The sequence below is a fragment of the Balaenoptera borealis genome (genome assembly GCF_965194805.1).
Source record: "Balaenoptera borealis genome assembly, chromosome: 10".
In the NCBI taxonomy this organism is placed as follows: Eukaryota; Metazoa; Chordata; class Mammalia; order Artiodactyla; family Balaenopteridae; genus Balaenoptera; species Balaenoptera borealis.
The window spans coordinates 27381536-27405408 of NC_138874.1; the positions used below are offsets into that span (position 1 = coordinate 27381536).

The 23873-nt window shown below is 48.5% G+C and overlaps 1 protein-coding gene across 1 annotated transcript; it reads right to left on the reverse strand.

Annotated features, from left to right (window-relative positions):
* Positions 1-7635: 7635 nt before the first annotated feature.
* On the reverse strand, positions 7636-17463 carry RHOU (ras homolog family member U). The gene is made up of 3 exons (XM_082408016.1): positions 16793-17463; positions 15187-15245; positions 7636-9942 (listed from the first exon to the last, which is right to left on the reverse strand). The coding sequence occupies exons 1-3, from the start codon at positions 17043-17045 to the stop codon at positions 9487-9489; spliced, it is 768 nt and encodes a 255-aa protein (XP_082264142.1). The 5' UTR covers positions 17046-17463; the 3' UTR covers positions 7636-9486.
* Positions 17464-23873: the final 6410 nt, after the last annotated feature.

Below are 23873 nucleotides of genomic sequence, written 5' to 3' on the forward strand. Positions count from 1 at the left end.
TGTCATACCGAGTGAAGTAAGTCAGACAGAGAAAGACAAATATCATGATATTGCTTATATGTGGAATCTAAAAAAATGGTACAAATGAACCTATTTACAAAACAGAAATAGAGTCACAGATGTAGAAAACAAACTTATGGTTACCAAGGGAGAAGGTGGGCGAGGGATAAATTGGGAGATTGGGATTGACATATATACACTACTGTATATAAAATGGATAACAAATAAGGACCTACTGTACAGCATAGGGAACTCTACTCAATACTCTGTAATGACCTATATGGGAAAAGAACCTAAAAAAGAGTGGATACATATATATGTATAACTGAATCACTTTGTTGTACAGCAGAAACTAACACATCATCTTAAATCAACTATACTCCAATAAAAATTATTTTTTTAATAAAAAAATAAATAAAATAATATAAAAATAATAGCAACCAATCTAATGCGTGCCCATCATGGGTGGTGTGAAGTTAAGAGAGACATTGTATGTATGTATTCATTTATATAATAGCTTGATCAAGAGAAGATTTAGACAGGTTACAGAAATAAGTAAAACATTCTTCATGCTCAGAAAATGAATGTGCTTCATAAATTTCAGATATTATGACATTTCCGAAACATTTTCTCCTCTTATCAAACCTCTCTGTTCCCTGGTCTCCTCTACCAACATTTTACAAGAAAAAATTCAATTGTTTTACCTGAATGGTTGTTTAGCTAATCAATAATTGACCCCCTTCTACTCTTTCCATTTTGAAATAGACACACTTGACGTCCAGCAGCACCGATGAATTTGGGGGGTTAAGGTGAGGTGGTGCAGACGAGGGCCCGGTTCCTGCTGACACGGAGACTATCTAACCTGGGTGAGGACCAGTCTTAACAATCACGGGAGGTTGTCCCAAAGGCAGTCCCGCCTCATCCCTCCTCCTCCCTCAGATACTGAAATAAAGTGACAAAGGAGGTAAATTGTGTTGATCAAATAAATGCTTTGAAAACCCACTTATCAGTGGCCGGGTCTGGTTTCCATCACTAATGAGTAATACAAGCCCGTGTACAGCCCTCCTGGCTCTGTGGTCTGGCCTGAGATTTCGTCCAGAATGAAAAGCAGGAAACCAGGAAGATGGGGAGAGGGAAGGGATGGGGGGTGGAGAGAGGATCAGAGTGGAGGGAGAAGTCTGGGGGTTCTGAGTGATTGTGTGTGTGTGTGATTTTTACCAGTTAAACCTTTGATGAATAAATCCAAGCCAAACTGTTTCCGTTGTCATTGCTATGGCTGGTGACGTTTTAGACAGCAGAGTTCTAAATTCCTAACAAGTGCCTCTCTGGATACTTGAGTCAACTCGAAATGGAACCCGGGCCCAGCCAGCAGAGTCTGGTGAAGTCTAAATCAAATAGCATCAGGCTTCCTGATTTCCGTGGTAGGACATCAGGTGTGACATTTGCTTCCAAAGCACCACAGTCTCTTTCCGACAGCCAGGTACGATGTTGGTTCTCATCTTAAAGTTAAAACCTGAACCAACCGTTACCCAGCACCTGGCAAAGTGTGACTGATGCACATGCTACTAGGACACTCGTGTGCTGAGGGGTCCATGCGAGCATCTAAGTTCTCTTTGTGCCAGGAGTTTAAAGGCTCCAAAGCAGCAGGACAAGAAGAATACGTGCCCTCGGGGATGCTTTCCGTAGCGACACCACCAGCTGCTAAATGAATGTTACACGTCCAGCTGTTTGATTGAGAGGAAATGCTAGAAACAGCCCTGTGGAGAATGTTCCTGCACCTTCTGTAAAACCAGGCGAAGATGTAAAATATTTACATCGGCATTTTTAGTATGTTTTCTCCCCACTTCAGGTCAGAAGTCACTCTACTAGGGTCTTGGGAAGGGAAACTTGGCAGTTGGTATGATGGGTGCAGTCCCCCACTTTGGAGACCTCCCTGAGATGCCAGGTCACAGTAAAGCTGCTTGTGGTGTCCTGAAGAATAAGGGGAGACGTTTAATGATATCAAGAAAGGACAAGATCTCATCCATCTCCCAATAGAGATGCTTTTGTCAATGGGACCAGAGATATTCACAGTCAATGACTGCTCCCCCCAGCAGCTCTCACCCCACTGGGGAGGACCTGGCATGTCTGTCCCTGGTCAGCCAGTGAAGCCAAGGAGGGTGCTGCCCACATTGCCCATCTCTGACCAAGACTGGGACCGACCCTGCCTGGAACCCTCTCCACGTGGCTGTGAGTTCAGGCAGGTGGTCCCCAAGCTCTGCTGGCCTTGGAGCTGGTCTCTCTGCTTCGTTCCACTTTGTGTTCACCTAATAATTCACTTTTGTGTGACGGCAACACCCTGAAGGCCCTGCCCTTCACATCCTTGGGGACCACCTTCACCTTGGCCTTCAACTATCAGTGACAGGAGATCATAGCATCTCTAACACCTGCACACACACACACACATACACACACACACACACACACACGACTGTCCTTTATTGGGTTTTGGTTTTGTCTTACTCTTGTGACTACATTCAGCAGAAGAAAAGCAATTGTTGTCCACGTGCAAATTAGCAGAGAGAAGAAGGCAAAGGAGGAGGAAGAGCCATGTGGCCGGTGTCCTGGGCCCTCTCCTGAGTAGTAAAAGCAGGTGGAGGGCACCCTCTCCGGAGTTAGGGGGCAGAGAAGGCTGGAACAAGCTGTAATTGCTGTTTTTTAGAAAAAGTGTGCTCTCTTTGCCAAGAGAGAGTAGAAGCAAGTTTGCAGGGGGCATCAGAATACTCATCAGAGAACGTGGCATTAATCCTGAGACCAAGGACGGGCTGGCTGTGCAGACATGTGCGAGGGGGCTTCCACGCCCCGGGAGTGAAGTGCACCAGACTCCAGGCACAGGAGAGTGCAGGGCTCATCCAGGGGCCCCGGGGTGTGAAGCAGGTGGGGCAGGGGCAGGACACACAAAGTGGACAGGAGGTGGGATCCAGAGCAGGAGAATCTTTGCAGACCTGTGGTGCCCCACCTGAGGGCCACAAAGCCCGGAGAAGCTACGGCGTTAATGATGGGATGGCAGGATCCACAGGTACACGAAGCCTTGCATGCAGAATAACGTTGCACACACATGAACTGCTTTTCAATTACGTATCGATGCTTTTGTGATTAACTTAGTATCAGCTGAAAGTATTACCAGACATAAAATCAAATGAAAATCATTTTTGAATTCACAAAGGCTTTGAAAAGTATAATGACATGGGCTTTTTGTCATCTATCATTTTGGTAGAAATAGTAAAAGTACAACTATTATCGTGTGCAGTCTGCAAAATTTGGAGGCATAATAAAATGTTTGGAAATCAGTGCTATAGGCAATGGAGAACCACCAAACATTTCTTAGAAGTGAAGCGTCATGAAAAGATTTGCTTATTTAAAAAAGGGGGAAAAAGGACTTCCCTGGTGGCGCAGTGATTAAGAATCCGCCTGCCAATGCAGGGGACACGGGTTCGAGCCCTGGTCCGGGAAGATCCCACATGCCGCAGAGCAACTAAACCCGTGCACCACAACTACTAAGCCTGTGCTCTAGAGCACGCGAGCCACAACTACTAAGCCTGTGTGCCACAACTACTGAAGCCCGTGCACCACAACTACTGAGCATGTGCTCTAGAGCCTGCAAGCCACAACTACTGAGCCCGTGTGCCACAACTACTGAGCCTGCGTGCCACAGCAACTGAAGCCTGCGGTGCCTAGAGCCCATGCTCCACAAGAGAAGCCACCGCAATGAGAAGCCCGCGCACCACAACGAAGTGTAGCTCCCGCTCGCTGCAACTAGAGAAAATCTGTGTGCAGCAACGAAGACCCAACTCAGCCAAAAATAAAAATCATATAAATAAATTTATTTTTAAAAAAAGGGAGGGGGGGAATCCTGCTGGCCTGCAGGTGCCATGGAGAGAGGCCGGACAGGCCAGGCTGGAGGAGGAGACAGGACCCTTGAGGCAGAAAGGGGAGGACGATGAGGATGATGCCCAACAGATAGGACCTGGTGGCCAATCAGACGTGAACGTGCAGGAAAGGGAGTCTGGGCTGATGAGCGGTTTCCGGTTTGGACAGTGGGCGGCCATGGCGGTGGATTGTGAGCACAGGGGCACACAAAGGAGGGGTGTTGGGGAGCCGTGAGCTGACCTCTGGGAGATGAGTGTGGTCAGCAGAATGGCCCCCAGAGATGTCCACCCCCTAAGCCTTGGATCCTGTGACCACGTGGATTACACAGCAAAGGGGGATTAAGGATGCAGATGGAATTAGGATCGCCCATCCCCTGACCCTGAGATGAGATCACCCTGGACCCTCTGGGTCAGCCTGATACAAAAATAAGGGCCCTGAGATGTGGAAGAGGAGGTAGGAGGGTCAGTGTCAGCGGGATTCCACTTGAGGAAGACTTAATAGACCATCACTGCTTTGAAGGTGGAGGGAGCCCCCAAGCCAAGGAGCGCCCAGAGCTGCAAGAGGCGAGAGGATGGGTCCCCAGGGCCTCCACAGAGGAACTCGGCCCCGGCCACACCTTGACTGCAGCCTGGGAGACCCATTTCAGAATCTCACCTCCAGAACCTAGTGAGAAATCTGTGTTGTTCTAAGGCACTAAGTTCACAGTCTTTCGCTATAGCAGTGACCGGAAACTAACACAGCAAGTTAACTCTGAAGTGCACGTGGGACATTAGGAGGGACTGAGCAGAGAAGCTGCCCAGAAATGTGTCTCCTTTTAGGGATGAGCATCGACCCCACCCACACGCCTCTGTCATGTGCAGACCCACCTCTCCAGGACCTGGTTTTACTGCTAGGGGTGGGTGCTGCCTGGGGTGACAGGGGACATTGCAGTTGGTGACTCTGATAAACAGGGGCTCTAAAAATGGCTCCAGTTCACAAAAGCGACAGTGCACTCGGCTGAGCAAGGCCTCCCCGTGTGAAAGGGGTGGAGGGAGGCCCAGCCCTGGCAGGAATGCAGGGCCCCGGGCCCCCCACTCACTCGCAGCCTCACCCAACACTCCAGGCCGCCTCAGTGCTCCGTCTCGGTCTTCCCATCTTCCAGCCAGGGGTGAGGAGATGGCACGCGCACCCCTCACCCCCTCAGCCCGGGCCACGCCTGGCATAACTGAAGGATTTCTCTCTTCTATAAAAATGAGTGGAAACTGAAAAATAATGTGCTATTAAGCAGAAAAGGCGTAAGCCTCATAACATTGAACAAAGATGAAGATGAAAGCCTTCAGGGGCCAGTTGTAAGTTGATCAACTGGGCGTCCTGCCAGGAAGACGTTACCAAAAAGTCCGGTCAGAGTGGATGTTTCCTGAGGCTTACAGGGCACCAGCACTTCATACTCATAACTCCGTGGGCGCATTGGGGCAGGTGCGACGCTTATCCCCTTTACAGATTCCACAGTTCAGGCACAGAGAGGTTAAGAGGTTAAGCTGCTTAAGGAACCACAGCCAGTAAGCGGCAGAGCCAGGATTCAAGTCCAAACAGCCTGCCTGCTGGGCCCAGCCCACCCCCCCTCCCCCCCTGCCCCCCTCCCCCCACCCATTGCCTCTCCCTGATGTCATGGCTTCCTCCTAACCTCTCCCCTCCCTCTCCCCCTCCCCCTCCCCTCTCCCCCTCCCCTCCCTGCACTCCTTCTGTCCTGTCCACACCCACACCGGCCTCCAGGACATGCCAGACATTCCTCGGCCTCAGGGCCTTTGCACCTGCTATTCCTTTTAGAAAACTTTTCTCCCCTCACCTCCTTTCAGGTCATGTGAACATCTCTGTGAAGACGCCCCGAACTCCTCTAAAGGGACTGGGAGCTCTGTCCTTGTACCCCGGGAAGGCCTGACCCAGATAAGGGAGGTGGGACTGGGGCTGGGTGAGGAGAAACTTCCAGGTGCCTCTGGGCAAGGGTCAGGCTGCTCCCGGAGGCCAGTGGGGGCCAGGAGGCTGGCCAGCTGGCTTTCGGCACTCCAGGACACATGCGGGTGGGCAGTGGTTCTAGTTGCTCTCTGCCCAGTTTTCTAGTCCATTGTGGTTGACTGGTCAGTGGATACAAAAGAGTCGTAGTCTTGACATGGGAGGTGATGTAAGGAAGGAAGGAGACAGGCCTGTCCTTCGCTAGAGGACCAGGAAGGCTGTCTACCCCCTGTAGACGGGGAACCCTGCTGGCCTTCATTGTGAAGCTGGTGGAGCCCAGGCTCCTCCCATGGCCACTGCAGACCTTAGACGTTTACCCCACGTGTGCACCTGTGCTCTCACCCAGGACACCAACGGCCCGGTGAGAAGGGCAGCCCTGTCCCCACAGGAGGAAACCCAGGCGTATCTGTGACCTCAGCGTCACCCCATGCTCAGTGTTGCTCTGGGCCTGGACTTGGGCTCCTAGAACAGACAGGGAGGCCGGCACACAGCCCATCACAGACACAGACACAGACCCAGAGGGTGTTCATCTCAGACGGAACCCAGAATCTCAAACCCCACCCTGAACAGATGCATTCCCACCACACCTCAGGCGCCTGCTTCTCCACACCCCTGAACCTCTCTTCACTCCCAAAGAAATTCTTTGGTAGAAAAGGCAGGTGCCGTTAGAGCCACAGGTCAGAATTTATTTCCTGCCACCTCCTGGAGAGCATCTTCAAGGAGAGTTCTGTTCAACATCATTTATGCTTAAAAACAGAAAAGTATGGGAACTTCCCCGGTGGTCCAGTGGTACTAAGATTCCCGCATGCCACATGATGGAAAAACAGAAAAGTATGACTTGGTAAGGCACCAGGTAACCTGCCTCAGGGCCTTTGCACCTGCTGTTCCTTTTAGAAAACTGGGGAGAAGACCTGTCCTCCTCTGGGCTTGTGTTAAGAGCTGGGTGGTTTCTCAAAAGTGTGTCAAGCACAGAGATCAACATTACAAAAGGTTCATTTCTACACACATGGTGAAAAGAGGTGACAGTTGTAGAGGACCCTGCATTGTTGAATTATGACTGGCCTACACTGCAGGACTTATGCTAGGGTATTTCCCAAAGCACAACTCTGATAAAACGTCCTCCTTGATACCAAGCTGTAAGTTTAACAACGTCTGAGCTTTGAAGTGAATCAAATTTATATTTAACTCAAGCACATACTTTTAAAAACTTTTCTGCCCAAATCTCTATTTTCCCCAAGAAGTAAAAATGGAGGAAAACCTTGAGTACAATTGTGCATTTACTCTTCTATAATTTTGGCAACATATTAAAACCTGTTGCATTTCAGTGTCAACCTTCTGGATTTTTAGCACTAATAGTACAGGCTGCATCAAGCAGGGCTGAAAATGAAACACGAGTAAAGCTCTGGAACTGGACCACAGAGGTGTTCCTCACCAACCGCTGGCCCTAAAGGCAGAGGGTGGCAAAGGTTCCCCCCTCCACCGGGGACCAAGAAGAGCCCCATATGCTGTCACAGGCATAAAATTTCTTTCAAGTTTTGTGTTCAGTCTTAAAAATTAACTTGCATTTTACTCCATGACATTTGCTTTACTATAAAAATACTGTCTGAAATCACTTGCCAGTCAAATAACCCTTCCTCACCCCCTCCACACCAGGGCAGGCAGAGCCCCGTCTGGGAAGCTCACGGGTAGGTGAGCCAGGCACCAAGCTTCGAACACATTTCATCAGGTCCGTTTGGGGCATTTCCACAAATGAAGTAATTTTATTCACTCAGGTTGTAACTAAACGTTTCAGGAAACAATGATATCAATTTCAATGTATTGAAAAATAAATAGTAAACAGCATGTTTTTCAGTTTTTAAACAAGGAAGTTAGTTAATTTTATTTACTAATAGAAATAAAAGAAGCCTCTAACCTAAAGTATAGCCTGATCGTTTACTTTCTCTAAAAGGAAACACAAATTGGATTTTTTTTTTTTAACATAAAAAGGACAAGACCCACAGAAAGATACACTCCTCTACCTGCTGGCGCTACAGAGATTTCCCCGGTTACTGACTGATTTTGGTAGATCTGCATCACCACTGCGAGCCTGACGTCACAATCTGAGGCATTCAGCTACTCCTCGGCATCTCAGAAGCAGCCCCATCCCAGAGTAAAACTGCTCTCTGGCACTTTTGGCACTTTTTTCCCTCCAGAACATGAAGCCCTAAAAACCCGCCACCTGGAAGAACACAAACATGTCACAAATCTGTGGTTTTCTGACTGTTCCACAGTGAGGAGACAGTTGAGCAAGGGTGCTGTGGTCCCTGCCACCACCGATCCCACACAAGGCGCTGTCTCTATCACCAGCTCCCTGAAAGGCATGTGTGGATTTCACTGGCTGTTTTAATAGGTTTCAAGAGACATTCATGTTAAAATAGGTTCTAAGAGACGCTCGTGTTTTGTTTTAACATGGGCTCCAAAATGTGTGAAGATATACCTAGAATCACATCTCAAGGCATCATCAAAAAGAGATCTGTTCCAAAAAGTGTTAAAAGAGGAAGCCACGCTTCTCTCACAGCTGTTTCTGGGGCCACATTTTTTCCCATTAACTGTTTAAAAGTCTGAATCAGGAGGAAGAATGGCCACGTATATATCCGTGTTTGCGTGCGTACACACAGAAGTACCTTTACGCTGACTTGAGGAAAAAAAGGACATTTTGTGTCCCCCAAACATCAGCCTGCTACAGGCCTTGCAAGAGGGTTCACGCCCCCGGCAGATGGGGCAAGGGAAGCCTAGAAGGTTAGAAACAACCCCGACAGGTCTCCTGAGCGCTGTCATCACAGAGGTTCAGGCAGTTGGCTCACGTGTATGACAGCAAATACCACGCTCTGATCTCAACGTGAATCGCTCCCTAAAGAAAACAAGAGCTATCGCTTGCTACACTCCTCATGGCATTTTGGCTGCGGATACGGTCTCAGGATGAAAAACTCCCATCAACAACTTTTCCTTTTTGGTCTACACAGCACCATAGTTAGTGGCATGTTTTTTTGTTGGTTGCTTTTAAATGTTAAGCAACCAGGTATAAGAATACAACCAAAGTGACTGATTTGAGGTTTTATAGGCAGAAGTCTCTCTCTTTTTTTTCTCAGATTTTTGCTCCTTAAAAAAAGGGGAAAAAGTATGAGGTTTCAAAGCTAAGTGTTACTCTGACCGTAGCTGGCCCTCCATCAAGGGACGGCTAACCATGACATTTCCTCTTTGTTCTTCTGTGCATTATCTCGTGGCAAAACTTCACTCTGGACGCCCAGATCGGAGGTGCCTTTTCATACTAGATATAAATTAATCCAAAGGTCTAGAGCTCTAAATTTCCAGAGTCATGACAAATGCTTAACTTACTTCAAAAATCTCTTGCATAAGTATCTCATCCCTCAGCTCAGACAAACGAGAAGGTCAAAGGCAAGAAAGGATACATACATTGGAGCACCTCCTATAATCCATATACACGCGCATTCTCTATACAGGTTCTACACGGTCAAAGGAGTTGTTTCAGCTAATATAGCCTCTAGTGTGGAGTTTGTGGGAACACAGCCCGTCGGGGCCCCACCAGCATCATACGAAACAGCAGTACTTCTTCCACCAGGACTTGGACAGGGTCTTCATCTTGTCCGGAGCCCTGCTCTTCGACTTCCTGGGCTGTTGCTGAGAGTCCGAGTACTGGATGCCGGCGACGATGGCTGCATCAAAGACCTCTTTGAGGTTCTTCTGAGTCAAGGCCGAGCACTCGATGTAGGAGGCGGCTTTGATCTCCTCGGCACACAACCTGGCCGCCTCCTCGGGCACGGGTTTCTCTTTGCATTTGTCCAGCTCGATGAGGACTTTGACGTCTTCTCTGAGATCCGACTGCGTCCCCACGAGGATGATGGGGGCTTTGGGACAGTGGCACCGAATCTCTGGCACCCATTTCTCGCTGACGTTCTGGAAGGAGGAGGGGCCCACGACACTGAAGCACAGGAGGAAGATGTCAGCGCTGGTGTAGCACAGAGGCCGGAGCTTGTCAAACTCATCCTGCAAGCGAACCAAGCACCCAAACGTTATCTTTTACATCAGTTCTCATCGGCACAAAGACCGTTTGAACATTTTTCTGGAAAGGGTCTGGCAGGTAACAGAAAGCCCATGAGGGATGGAAGGAAGAGCCAGAGTCCTCGAAAGGCCCCTGCTGCCAAGTGGGGCAATGCTCCCAGCCCCCGGAAACCTGCCCGATGTGCTCAACGTTTTCCTTGATGCTCTAGACCTACTTGCAATTTACCATAGAAAAGGTCCTTAAATTAGATGGATTTTCAAAATAAAATTTACTTTCTCTAGGCTTCAGCGCAGAGAAACTCAGACCCACTCCTTCAACTCTGGTACTTAAGTCAGGGTTTTAAAACGTACACAGTACCCATGCTGACCCTCGGGGCTCCACCCTGACCCCAGGGAACCCCAGTCTGTGAACCCAGCGCCTCTGTAAGGACCCATCCCTGCCCATCCTCACGGCAGCCATGAGCCATGCCTGTTCCATCCCATCTGCGCTGTACACACCCAGGGCACACCCGGGGCACACGCGGTGCAGAATTATGGGAATCAGACACAGGTCTGGAGTTGAGGACCTGGACTTGGCCACTCTCATTAGGGACCCAGAGAACGTGTGCCTCTCAATGTCACATACAACACTGGTGAATACAGTCTCACATTTGCTGGATATAACACTTTCTTCTCGATTTATCTTTTTCTCCCTCCCTCCTTTTCTCTTACGTTCCCTCCCCTTCTTTTCTCTCCATGAATCCCAGAGGCCTCCATGCATGATGCTTTGGGAGGATAAAGAACCAGAGAAAGGGTGTACCCACCCAACTTCTAGGGATAGAGAACTGGATGGAACAAGTTAGAGTTGATTATATAAACCAACCACCCACCACACTGCTGAAGGCCGTGCCGCACTCACTCACTAACAGAGATGCATGTGGGACTCCAGGCACCACGCATCAGACACCAGACACCAGGGGATTCGGCTGGGGACAGACAGACATGGCCTCAGCCCTTGTAGGGACATCTGTCTCCAAATCAGTGTTTCTTTATATCAAACACGCTACAGTCCCCTGCAGCACCATATTTAGCTAACTGAAAGCTTTCACTCATCTCCTTTCTAGGAAAATATTTACATCATCTCATTTCTATTTAAAATTTCTATATGTGGGTGCCAACCATCCTCAGGTGTAAGGTGACAAACAGATTCCCAGCAGCAAGGAAAAGGTAAACGTCACCCAGGTTTCTGCCGCTCAGTTGACACATATGATTATTTACGAACTATTATTTACGTGCATGTTATGTTGCATCTGTGGCCTTTTTCTAGGGATAAGGGAAGCCTGGATCTTTTTATTTGAGTTCACTTTCCTCATCTGAGGCTCCGTATTTCAGTTTGTGGGGCAACAACCAAGTAACAATATTAAAGTCAACCAATATTAAAGTCCTTCCTCAGGAAGGAATATGGCATCTCTCCGTGTCACTGCCACTTCTCCGACTTTTTAACAGAAGTTAAAAGGAAAGAAAGAAAAAAAAAAAAGACTTGGATTTCTTAGTGCCAACTTTGTGCTGAAAGAAGAAACACAGAAACCCATCCAGGTGGCCCACGGCCCAGCCACGAGGATCTTTTCGTGAAACATTCCCTCTGTTCTCAGAGGCCTGCAAGGAAGAAGCACAGGACGGAGGCACTGCCCTCGTTGCTGGCAGTCATCGCACCTGCTGGGCCCTGGATCTGGGATTGCGTTACCAATAAAAAGAAAGGTGAGCACAGGCCCAGGCCTTGTGACCGGGCTTTGGCAATCTGGCTCCCAGACCTTGGGAGGTTCTGGCTGAGGGACTCGGGAAGCAAGGCAGAAATTAAACCCTGCTGACCAGAAATCTTAGCTATCTGCTGAAATAAATGCAGCACACGTACATGTGATAAGGCCAACTGTAATGGACCCTCAAGGAAACGTGTTCTGAGGCCCAGAGATGTGCCTGGGATGCAGGGCGGGGCGGGGTGGGATTGACAGGCCGCTGGACAGCATTGCTGGTCAAGCTGCAGTCGGATTTCTTTTTTTTTTAAGTGTAAAGATTTCCCCAAGTGCCTCATGGTTCAGAAGGCTGAAGAGTTTTCACCTGCTATTGGTCACTCTATTTCAGTCTGATCAATTTCACCTGGCGTGAAATTGATCACAGTGAAATTTCCAGGGCATTAAAAACTCCTTTTAACATCTTACATGCTCACTGAGCCCCCAACAAGAAAACCCCAAGGCACAAGAAGCGATTTCTAGTTATTTATCCAGCTCTCAGCTGCTATGTGAAACCTGCGTTTGGTCCCTAGGCGACGGCTACGGGTGCTCACATTCTCTGGGAGTTTGCAAAGGAGGTCGCTCGAGTCGCTGTGTCCTCAGGAAGCTACCATGACAACTGCCTGTGGGGGTGGGCGCAGTGCCACAGGCTGGGACAACACGAAGGAAATACGGCACGTGTCAAATCAACTCCCTTAAAAGGTAATTTATCAGATCTGGAGTAGGGAGGGTAGGAAAGGACTACCACCTTGCCCAGCTTTGCTTATGGTCAAAGCAAATACTGATACTTGGGGAGAGGGAAAAAACTGACTTTATCTCACCAGCTGTGTATTTTTCACAAATAGTTTTTGAAGCTGGTTTTCTACAAATCTGTAGATGGTTGGCCTCATTCCTTACACAATTAGGCATACTTACTAATCAGGTAAGAAATACTGTGAATCTCAACAAAAAAACTGCTGGGAGGGCTTCCCTGGTGGCGCAGTGGTTAAGAATCCGCCTGCCAATGCAGGAGTCCCGGGTTCGAGCCCTGATCCGGGAAGATCCCGCATGCCACGGAGCAACTAGGCCCGTGTGCCACAACTACTGAGCCTGCACTCTAGAGCCCGCGAGCCACAACTACTGAGCCCACCTGCCACTGCTACTGAAGCCCGCGCGCCTAGAGTCCGTGCTCTGCAACAAGAGAAGCCACCGCAGTGAGAAGCCCGTGCACCGCAAGGGAGAGTAGCCCCTGCTCGCCGCAACTGGAGAAAGCCCACGTGCAGCAACGAAGACCCAACACAGCCAAAAATAAATAAATAAAACAATGGATCTATTAAAACAAACAAACAAAAACTGCTGGGAGATCAGAAGGATAATTTCCAAATAAACCAAAGCTTACCAACTTGCACCAAAACCTTTTCATTTCCTGAATTATGAACTTTTTTCATGAAAATATGTCTAAAATGATTCTCTTGATGCCTTGACTTTGAAACAGACCCTATTAAGGAAAAAATTAAACTCTTTCTTGATAATTCAGGATCATTTCTACACAGTGTTCCTGGTAAAAGACCTATTCCTCTTTCAAAATTGCTCAGGGATTTTCCTCCTGCGTCTAACCCATCCTGCCCCTTGAGCTGACTTTGCTGTCCTCCTCCTGTAACCTCACTGGTTTCTTTCACAAGTTCTACTGACAGGTAGACTGTAAGTCTGTTGAGGGGCAAGCCCATGACTTAAGTTTGCATCCCCCAGGAACCAGCACTCCATTTATTTATTGATCCATTCTACAAACCGTGAATAAGCCCCACTCTGTGCCAGCCACCGAGCAGGCATGAGGCAGGGAACCCCAGCCCAGGAAGCCGTGTCTGCCAGCAGAACCAACACCTGACAGGTGAGCCAGCGGTGGGCAGCTGCCTGCACTGGGCTGCCTGCTCCTCCCTAAAGGGTCCCAGATAAGCGCACCCTTTGGTGTCTTGAGTTTTCCTGCCTTCTGTCTTATTCTCGGGCTGTTCAGCTGCCACATCTTGCTTCAGCAGGGAGGCCTCTGTTTATGGAGGCGCTACTCGACCCTCATTTTATTTTATTTTATTTTTTGGCCGTGCTGTGCGGCATGCGGGATCCTAGTTCCCCGACCAGGGATCGAACCCATGCTCCCCACGTTGGAAGCCCGGAGTCTCAACCACTGGACCTCCAGGGAAGTCCCGACCTTCATTTTAAAGATCAGAAAATCTGACCCGAGGTAGGAAAAACATTCTCACTTTATACAAAGCAATTAAGCTTTCATTATAAATAGCAGCAGGGCATCCAAAAAGATTAAATATTAGAAGAGCCTGTATTCTTTGATTTTTCTTTTCCACAAGCAAGAAAATGCAGACCGGTTGGTTTTTTCTGCTCCCCATAAAAGGGGGAACTGGGAAGCCCCAGTGGAAGGGTAAGGACAGAGCAGAAGAGGCTTGGCTATGACGTGTGCCACTGTGGCCACCGCCAAACCAGCGTTCTGCTGGGGATCGAGGCTGCCCAGTCTCGTGTCACATCGAGGTTTGAAAAACAAAGGCCTGACTGAATTTGCTGTCCCAAGTGGGTGAGTAACTGAGAAGCCCTGGTTCGGAGGAGCCTCTTGGGGACACTGGAAAGCCAGCTTCTTCTTTAATGTATATGGTCGTGTGACACCTCAGAAGTGAAGTGGGCACTTTCACCTGCCAACAAAGTACCCCAGCGCTTTCTCAAGTGCTGGAGAGACTACATGCTTAGTAACTGTCACTTTGGCAAACTCAAGAGACGGCACCCTGGGCTCTCACAGAGCACGGTGAGAACTCAGTGACGTAAGCACCATTCAGGGGGACTGGGGTCCCTGGAGCTCTTCAGGGACACTCCAAAGGGGACCTCACACCGGGTCTTCACACCAGCTCCCTGGCTGTCTTGTCCAAGTGCCTGGCCAAGACAGGAATAAATGGTCGCGATTCGGAAGGATCAAGTCCGGGCTCATTCATTCCTCCAGCTCAGGACAGCCTGGGCCGCTGTATCTCTGCTTCAAGGGATGGGAGCAGCCCCAGCAAGTCCACCATGCTTAGGAAGGGAAACATTAACACTTACTGACACGAACTCCATCTTTTTCTTGAGTAAGTTTATTAAGTATTTGGCTTGTTGACCTTTAATAAAATGATCATAAGCTACGGCCAACTTACTTTGAGAAATGAGTACCACGCAACACTGATAATTTTTAATAAAAACCAGAAAGTAAATAAGATCAGACATTCCCAGAAGATAAGAACCGCTCTTGACCCTGTTTCCCCTGTCCTGCCCACACAGAGCCGGGCCAAACCCTGTTTTATTGGCACAGAGCTCTCTGCCCCTACCACCACCCTCTGCGAGGGGCCATACGTGGGGGTGGGGCTCTAGAATGGCCCAGCTGGGGCGGGGGGGGGGCAGTGAAGGGCTTTAAAAGGCCCTTTCCTCGCCCAGCACTGAGCAGCGATGTGATACTGACCTGTCCTGCAGTGTCACAGAGCTGGAGTCTCACGGGCCGCCCATCCACGGAAACCACAGCTTAAAAATAAGACCAAAAGGACTGTCAGGGGGGGTCTCTTTTAACCTTTTCCAGAAGAATAATAGTTTTAATTTGTATGACCATTCTCACTCCAAACCCTTCAGCTCCCATTCTGGGTCCCCAATGAATTCAAGACTTGCCTAAATCAAAGAGGCCCGTGAGGCATTTTTGCACCCAAACCTGCAGGGCGGGCAATTCGCTCAATGCCCCAGAGAAGGCAGGAGGCCAGAAGCTTTGATGGCACCCAGAAGGGCCTGCGCTTTTCTCCCAGCCCCAGAAGATTTATTTTCCTGTCACACTTGTTTCAAAAAACCCAAAAACAACACTGGGGGGTAAGTGGGAACCGACCTTGCAACTTTAAGTCAGTGGAAAATCTCACAAATAATTCTGTTTTCCCTTGGGAAACGTTCGGTGACTTTGGGGTTTATCATAAAAGTGTGGCTTGTTTTGAGAACACGTGCAAACACAGGCTGCCCGCATTGTCCTGCTTATAAAAGAGGGCACAGCTTATCTCTCCATGTCAGCTCAAAGAGCGGATTAAAAGAGAAAAGGAAAGGAAAGAAAACCATTCCCACCTTTCCACTGGGAAGGGGTATCTGGGGAGGGGCCTGCATCAGGGCGCTGCTCTGAGGTTTCTATTTGAATGAAGTACTCAGTTTTGTCTCAATACAACTCTCTAAATTGTTTATATATGTTTACACTACTCAGTTGGGAGGAGGGAAAAAAAAAGGAAAAAAACAATATCATTTAGGTGGGAAACCCAGTAGCACAGCACTGCTTTACCTAGGGTTGCCTTCCAGGTGGATGAAAGCAAGTCCTTGCCATCACGACTTTCCAAAAGATCGAGAAGCTTGTGCGTGTGTGTGTGTGTGTGTGTGTGTGTGCTTTAAAAAAAAAAAAAACAACAGAGAAAGTGTTTCACCCTAGCTTCCGTGGATTTTAACTTCTTACATTTCAAAAAGATTTGAAAAATCAAGAGTAAGGACTCCCTTATCTTGGTAGCTACCAAACCAAATGACATAGCACTGTACACATAAGAGCTTTCAGTAGCTTAAAGAGATACTGAAAAGATATAAGACTCAGAAACAGAGCCCATGGGGGCGGTGGAAGCGGGGGCAGGGGAAGCGATGGGGCTCGGAGGGAAGAAGCTGTGTTTACTCTCCAGGTTTAATCCAAACCTCGGCCTTCCCTAGTGCTTCTAGTGCCATTTCCACTAAATCCACTCTCTTTCCCCGTCTCCGCGGCTCTTTAAAGTGGAGATGCCCTCGGGAGGGGAGCCACCAACAGGAAAGGACGGACCCTCGGGCCACAGGTAATGGCACCTGCGCGTCACCTTCCGATCGAAACCCGGCAGCAGCGCCAGCAACGTCGACCTGACGCAACTTCTCTACCCAGGAAACTGACCAGGCCACCTGGGCGCGACCTGTTAGACCCCACCGTCTGCCCCTGAATGGCGAGGCGACCGCCGCTCCCCGCGCCCGGGTTAGGGCTCCCGGTCCCCAGGGCCCCGCGCCCCCCGCAGACCCCCGTCCCCGGCTCCGCTCACCTGAGAAGTTGTCGAAGGCGGTGGGGATGTACTCGGTGGGGTAGCCGTTGGTGGTGTAGCTCACCACCAGGCTGGTCTTGCCCACCGCGCCGTCGCCGACCAGCACGCACTTGACGCCGCGCCCCTCGGCGCCGCCCGCGCGCCCCCGGCCCCCCGGCGCCCCGGGCCCGCGCCCCCCACGCTCCCGGCGGGGCGGCACGGGCGGCGCCTCGCAGCGGCCCGGGAACGCGGGGTCCCCCTGCTGCGGGGGCATCGGCCCGCGCCCGCCGCGGGGGGAGCTGTCCCCGACCCGGGCGCGCGGTGCAGACAAAGGCAGCCGGGCGGCTCGGGCTGGACTCGGGCTCGCGCGGCGCCGGCTCCGCTCCGCGGTCGAGGACTGCGGGCCGAGCGGCGCGGGGCCCCGCGCTGTCTCCTCCCGCTTCCCGGCGGCCAGGCGCGCTGGGGGCGGGCGCGGGGAGGAGGCGGGGCGGCCGTTCGTTCTCCGCGCCGGGCCCACAGCGCCCCCGCCTGCGCGCCGCGCTCTGCGCTCGAGTCGGAGCCGGGCGCGCGGGGGGCGGGACCGCGGCCGCGGGCGGGGGACCCAGACAGCCGCCGGGGGGCCCCCGGACGCCCGATTGGGGCGGCGCCGCGGAGCCGGGCCGGCCGAGGGCAGCTCCTCCCGGCGCCGACACTGACGCCACCACCTAGAGGCCCGCGGTCCCGCCTCCTGCGCCCACGCGGCCGGCGGCCAGGCTCCTCCCGGCCCCGCGCCCCTCGCCCCCTTCTCCACGCGGTCCCTGCCTCCTCGGCCACAGCGCTGCACCCGAGGGGGGCAGTGAAATGCGTGGGGGACAGTCGTCGGAAGGAGGCTGAATTAACAGCCAACTTTTAGTTTAAGGTCTAGCCGCTGCCCGTCGTGTGGTTTTTCTTCTTCCAAAGTAATGTATTCTATCATTTGGTAGCAAAAGAACGTAAGGTCCTTTGTTAATGCTCGTGTGACTTTCTCTTTGGCGTGCCCTGAACCAGCAAATGTCTTTATAGCCCCAATTCCTTCGTCTGCTTAAATGTAATGTGGTGACGTTAATATTATCGGGGGGTGGGGGGTGGGGGTGGGGGGGATCCGTTTATCTGTGACTCCTTCCTCCTACGTCTAGTCAGCAATCCATCCGGAAAGACAGGGAAGCCTTTCTGGGCCTAGTCCGGACACAAAGGCTCCTCGGGGTTTGCACTGTGGTGTGAGAAGAGGCACATACTGTGAACACGAATGGTGATACTAGTAATAAAAGTTACAGTAGCTAATAAACATCGATCCTTTCTTACGTGCCAGACACTGGTAAGCACTCTGCATGAGCTAATTCCTGTCATCTTATCATTACTTATACCCATCTTATGGGTATAGGATGAGAAAATCTGAGGCACAGAGATATTAGATAAAATGCTGAGGTCCCACAAGCGAGGAATTGGCAGTGCCAGGATTCAAGTAGTCTGGCTCCAGAGCCTGAGTTCTTACCCAGTGTCCGTGAAAGCAAAAATAAGCCAGAGTGATAAACTCAGCCTTGGAAGTGTGGCTGTAGTTGGAATGCAGAGGTGGATTTACCAAGAGGCTGGAGGCTTGAATCCGTGGCCCCTCATTTGCAGAGAACCTCTCCAAGGCCCTGGGGGCCCTAAGAGTGTGAACACATGGTTATGTTTTTGTAAATTTTCCCAAATCCTATATTTTAACCACCATCAATGAATCCCACTATCTCTTTCAACTCTAACTTCTCATACGGAGAAGCTTTGATGTGGCAGTGGACATTCTGAGGATCAAGCCAACGTAAAGTAAAGTTGGGGAGACATTTCGTTTGCGTTTAATGGATACAGAGCCAGGACCAAGGTGAGGGAAGGAAGGAGACAAGGAAGCAAAGTTTAAGGGGCCAAACTTGCACTTCCCTGACCCAAAGAATGAGCCTTGACCCTGATGGGATGTACCTGTGTGGTTTTCAGTTCCCACGTGTAGTTACCTTATTTCTAGCCACCCAGGTGTAGGAATGGCCGCCAGTAACGTGCCTACTATGCAGTATACTGCTGGTTTCCATCTGAACTCTCCCACTTTCCCCAGCACCGGAAGGTTCCAGTAGCAAAGCAGTCACAGAGTTTGAGATATAGCTTCTTGAAGCCAGACGGTAGTTTGTGGCTATTCTTTCCATCATAAAACACATAGTATTGTTAGAGGGGGGTTGGCTCTCTCACCTACACCTGGTCAAAATGGAAGTTCTCTCCCCTCAGGAATATACTCTAACTGCGGCATATACGATTATAAATGTACTATACATTTTTGCAGGAAATCACATGAAATAGAATTGATGTGAATTCCTGTGTTTGTGAGCACACAAACCTGTTGCAGTACCACAAACAGCAAGTTCACCTGTATGTGAAGTACATTTCCATTCTTCTCTAGAAAACACATTACAAAATTGAAAAAGTAGTCAAAGGGCATGCAGCTACGGGTATGGGGGAGGTGGTGTTCAAGAGACACAAAGTTTCAGTTATGCAAGATAAATACATTGTGGAGAGCTAATACACACCCATGTGACTAGAGTTAACAATATTGTATGCTTGTATCTGCTAAGCGTGGATCTTGAGTGTTCTTAAAACACACATACACACACACTTGAATATTTCACAATATATACATATATCAAATCATCAAGTTGTACACCTTAAATATGTAAAATTTTTCATTGTCAACTAGACCTCAGTAAAGCTGGGGGGAGGGTATGCAGCCAAAAAATGTGGGAAAAATAGTATGATTGAGGTGTATTAGGTGGTTTATTAAATGTTTTCTTGTGGATATTTTCGAAGTTTATGGTGTTTGTCGGCCTTTTAAATTGCATAGCTTATTGTGATGCATGTCTCATTTTAAATCAATATTTTTGTGCCTAATTTTCTATCCTTAAATTTTTATCCTTTCTCTTAAAGAAGGCCCCCAAATGTGATCAGCTTCAGGCCCTACAAAATGTGGGTCTCCCCCCACCTCTAGCCATATAGTAGTTTTTGTATCCTGTAGCCCCCGGCTTTGCTTCGCTCCCTTTTTTATGTCGAATATTGTCCCACTCCACTCGTTTTGGCCCATCTTTCTAGATCCAATTTAATCAACCCCCTGCGCCTTATTTAAAAGCCCCAGAACTAACTGCCCACTACGAGAAGACTTTTCTGCAGCCCGTGATATCCAAGTCCAGAGGTAGGGAGATGGCCTGGAACTCAGTGCTGACCAAGGCCGGGGCTGTGGACTCCCCTCCAAGTGTACGATCAATCAGTAAATCTTACAATAAATCAATAAATCATATGATGCGTTCTCTTGTTTGTTTACTGTCTGTCTGCCCGTTCAAGCCCCATGAGGTCAGGGACTTTATTTTGTTCATCCTTATACCCAACACTTTACATCATGTGGGGAAAGTAGTAGGTTGCTGTTTTCTGTTTTATGCTTTTATAAAATATTTTTAGAACACATGAATCCTGCAGCGATTAACAAGAAAGACCATTTCTTTGTTCTCTGAGAATGCCTTACCCCTCCTGTACTCCCCATCTATATCCACCAGGACGGCATAGTTTGTGCAATGTCTCCTTTGTGTCTTGGGTTTGGTAAATTTGGGAAATGCTGGCATTTACGTGGGCACAAAGCAATTTTCCACTCTTAAGTTCTGGTGCCTACGTGGCTCTCCAGCCCAGCTGTGAACATTCCCCCACCGCACCCGAGCCCTTACACTGGTGAACTTATGCTTAATCCCTATCATAGCACTTTGTTAAAATAACCTACTGACACTTGTTCTTAATCTCCTAAAAAAAAGCATGACCCTTGCTTCACCAAACTCTTTATCCCCAGCACGTTTTCTAGTATATTTTTTTCCTAAAGCTCTTTTACCTGTTCTACTAGCAAAGAGTATCTAATTTTCAAATGTACTAATTATCATGAATTTATACTTTGGAACTAATATAGTAAAAACCGTGCCAATAGACTTTATACTGTGTACCTTTCACTTTTCTATCTTTTGACATATTCAAGAAATAAGCTAAAATAATTTTCTGATTAATACATTCTTTGCCAGGGTGTAATTTCCATCATCAAATTCAATACAAAGCTTTTTTTTTTCTTTTTTACTATTTATATCATTTCACTATTTACCCATCTTCCATAAATAAATAACAGCAGGGAACCAAATCAAAAGTGTATGGTTTCTGGATCTTTCATGTTAATGGGTCGTGTAGCTATGAGTGTTTGTTCTTTCTTCAAGCCATCACACTTTATCTTGGGCACATACATCTCTGAAGGAAACTTCTTTTCTTTAGCGGTGCCTTGGTTTTTAAATGTCCTGTAAGAGACCACCAGTTAGAAAATTACTTCTTGGGAATTCCCTGGTGGTCCAGTGGTTGAGACTATTCACTTTCACTGCCAAGGGCCTGGGTTCGATCCCTGGTCGGGGAACTAGGATCTGAGGCTGGGCCGCTGTTCCCCACAGCATCCTTCTCTGTGTGTTTCAGGTTATGGTTGTCCAGTGAGAGGAGCTCCCTGGGGATTGGGAAGTAGAGGACCGTCATATGGCTACACATGATGGCGGACAGACTCACAGGGCCTGGCACGCCTTTACTCTCCTCCTGCTCTGTGCCCCCCTCATCGTCTTCACAGCAGTCTGAGTTCCCTGGACCCACAGAGGCTGCAGCCCCCACAAAGCACACCTTGCGCTCCCTTTCATGGCCCAGCTGGTGGCCATGTCCGCAGGGCTTCCGGCTTTTCTCAAAAGCTTCAACTGGAGCCCTGTACCAGATTCAGCTGGACAGGCTTAGTGACTGTTTCCCTCTTCCCTGCAACTCCCAACCTCGTGAAAGCTTCCCTTCCTTACCCCTGTGCCTTGGAGAGGCTGTTTTCCTAACTGAGCCCTGACCATACCCTTCCTTAGTCCTTTTTTACCACCAGGGATACCAGCCTAGGAAAAAAAAAATTTGACAAGGAAAATAATGTTGGCATTTTTCACTAGAGTAGATGGGAGAATCATATAAATGTCACCAGACCACCAGCTGGCCCACCAGTGGGTCCTTGTCAGTAATTGCAGACCCCAGACTCTCCCATCAGCTAGCATTATGGTGAGGGGTCATGGACATTATCCAACATGTTGAAATTGGTGCCCTGTCTACAGACGTCCTTTTGTCTCTTGCCTGTTGGTAACTAGAATGAATAATTTTTTTTTTTTTTTTACTCAAAAAGAGCTCCCATTGACATGATGAAACTTTCAGATGTGAAAAATCAGTCATTAATTTTGATTGTAAAAAATATTTCTGAAAAGAAAATGTTTATATTGTTTTTACTGGTCAGATTAGGCTAGGCTGCACTACAGTGATAAATAAACTCAAAATCTTAATGTCTAGAAACATAGGAGTGATTCTTTGGTCATGCAAAATCCACCGCAGGTCAAATGACTGTCTGAGGCAGCGCCCTTCCAAGCGGTGACTCAGGGATCCAAGCTGCTTGCATCTGGTAACCATGCGGCCCAGGACATCTGGTTTCCAGGAAAGAGAGTGTGGAGGGTCATCCACCAATTATAAAATGCTTCGTCTTGGAAATGACTTCTGCTCACACCTCTGTATACGTACCATGCATTTCTGTATGTGTGCCCATGCATTTCTGTGCACGTACCCATGCGTGCAAGAGCAGTCTTACAAGAGCTCAAAACTGGAAACAGTCTAAATGTCAAAAACAGGAAAATGCATGAGTTAATTTGGGAATTTATGTTATACTATTTAGTAAAGAAAATGAGTGAACTACAGATAAATGCAACGACAGTAATGAATCTCATGAACAGAATGAGGAGTGAAAGAAGCCAGACACAAAAAAAGGTGTAAACTAGCAAATTTGTTGTATGTATAGTAAAAGCATTTCTAAAGAAATAAGCAGAACTAAACAGTGTTAGATGCCAGAGTAACTGAGGATAATTTATACACTGGAAGGGAGAGGGGCCATACAGGGCTTCTCATGTTCAGATGTTCTGTTTCTTGATCTGAATGGTGGTTACATAGGCGTTTGTTTTGTACTACTTCATTTTACCATGTATTTGTTTTATTCATTTTTATGAATTGCATTATATTTCAAAATTACAATGATTAAAAACTGTCAAACCTATAAGTTGTATTACATGGGACTCGTGGTTATTTGCATCTTAAAGAGCTATTTGCTAAAACCTAGCACAGTGCTGATGACCTGTGTGCACTTTTCAAGTTAAATAACAAACTTTAGAGTAAAACGTAAATGTGACTTGATTGGCCCAAATCCTATTTCTACAGAACTTTCCCAGGAACACATATCATGAAGTATGACTGTGCATTTTTTACATCTCTAATATTTATTTTTAATAAGGGTATCATCCTGCACAAGTGTTATTGATAGGTATTTCAATATTTTTAACAAGCTAAACTGGTCCTGCCAGATTATTACAATAGAGGTGAATGATGATTTACACACATAAGTTCCTGGAGAAAAATGAAAGCCCCCGGGAGGGCTGTTGGAAGGATGGCAGGTAAATTTGCACTGGGAGCTCGCTGGGGCAGAAGGCCTGGAACCACTGCGAATGCCGAGGAAAGATGCCACGCAAGGCTGAGCGACGCTGCAGGCCCCTTTCTGCCCTCAGCCTTTGTTTATTTTCCCCCCTCCCACCCCCCATCCCACCCCACTCTGGTCTTCCCAGCTGTTGCTGATCTCCCTTGCAGGGAAATGCCCCCATTTCCACTCCCTCAGACCTGCTGCAGCCTCTGAACTGCCCTCCCAGCTGTTCTGACCCTTCCCATAAAAAGGCTTCTTCCCCAGACCCTTGCGGCAAATGATATGTTTCCAACTTCCCTCCCCAAACACACATCACAGAAACTCCCCAGGCCAGACATTTCCCAGCTGTCCAAATCCTCGCAGATGATAAGAACTCTTCAGAAACCCCTCTTAGCTATTGCAAAACCTTGATGTCCTCTACTTTTTCAGCCACCATGAAGATAAGGACTCGCCATGCAATCATTTCCCAACAACTGTAATCACCTGGGCTGGCAGTTCTGAAATGGTAGAATTATCTTCCTCACTTCCAGA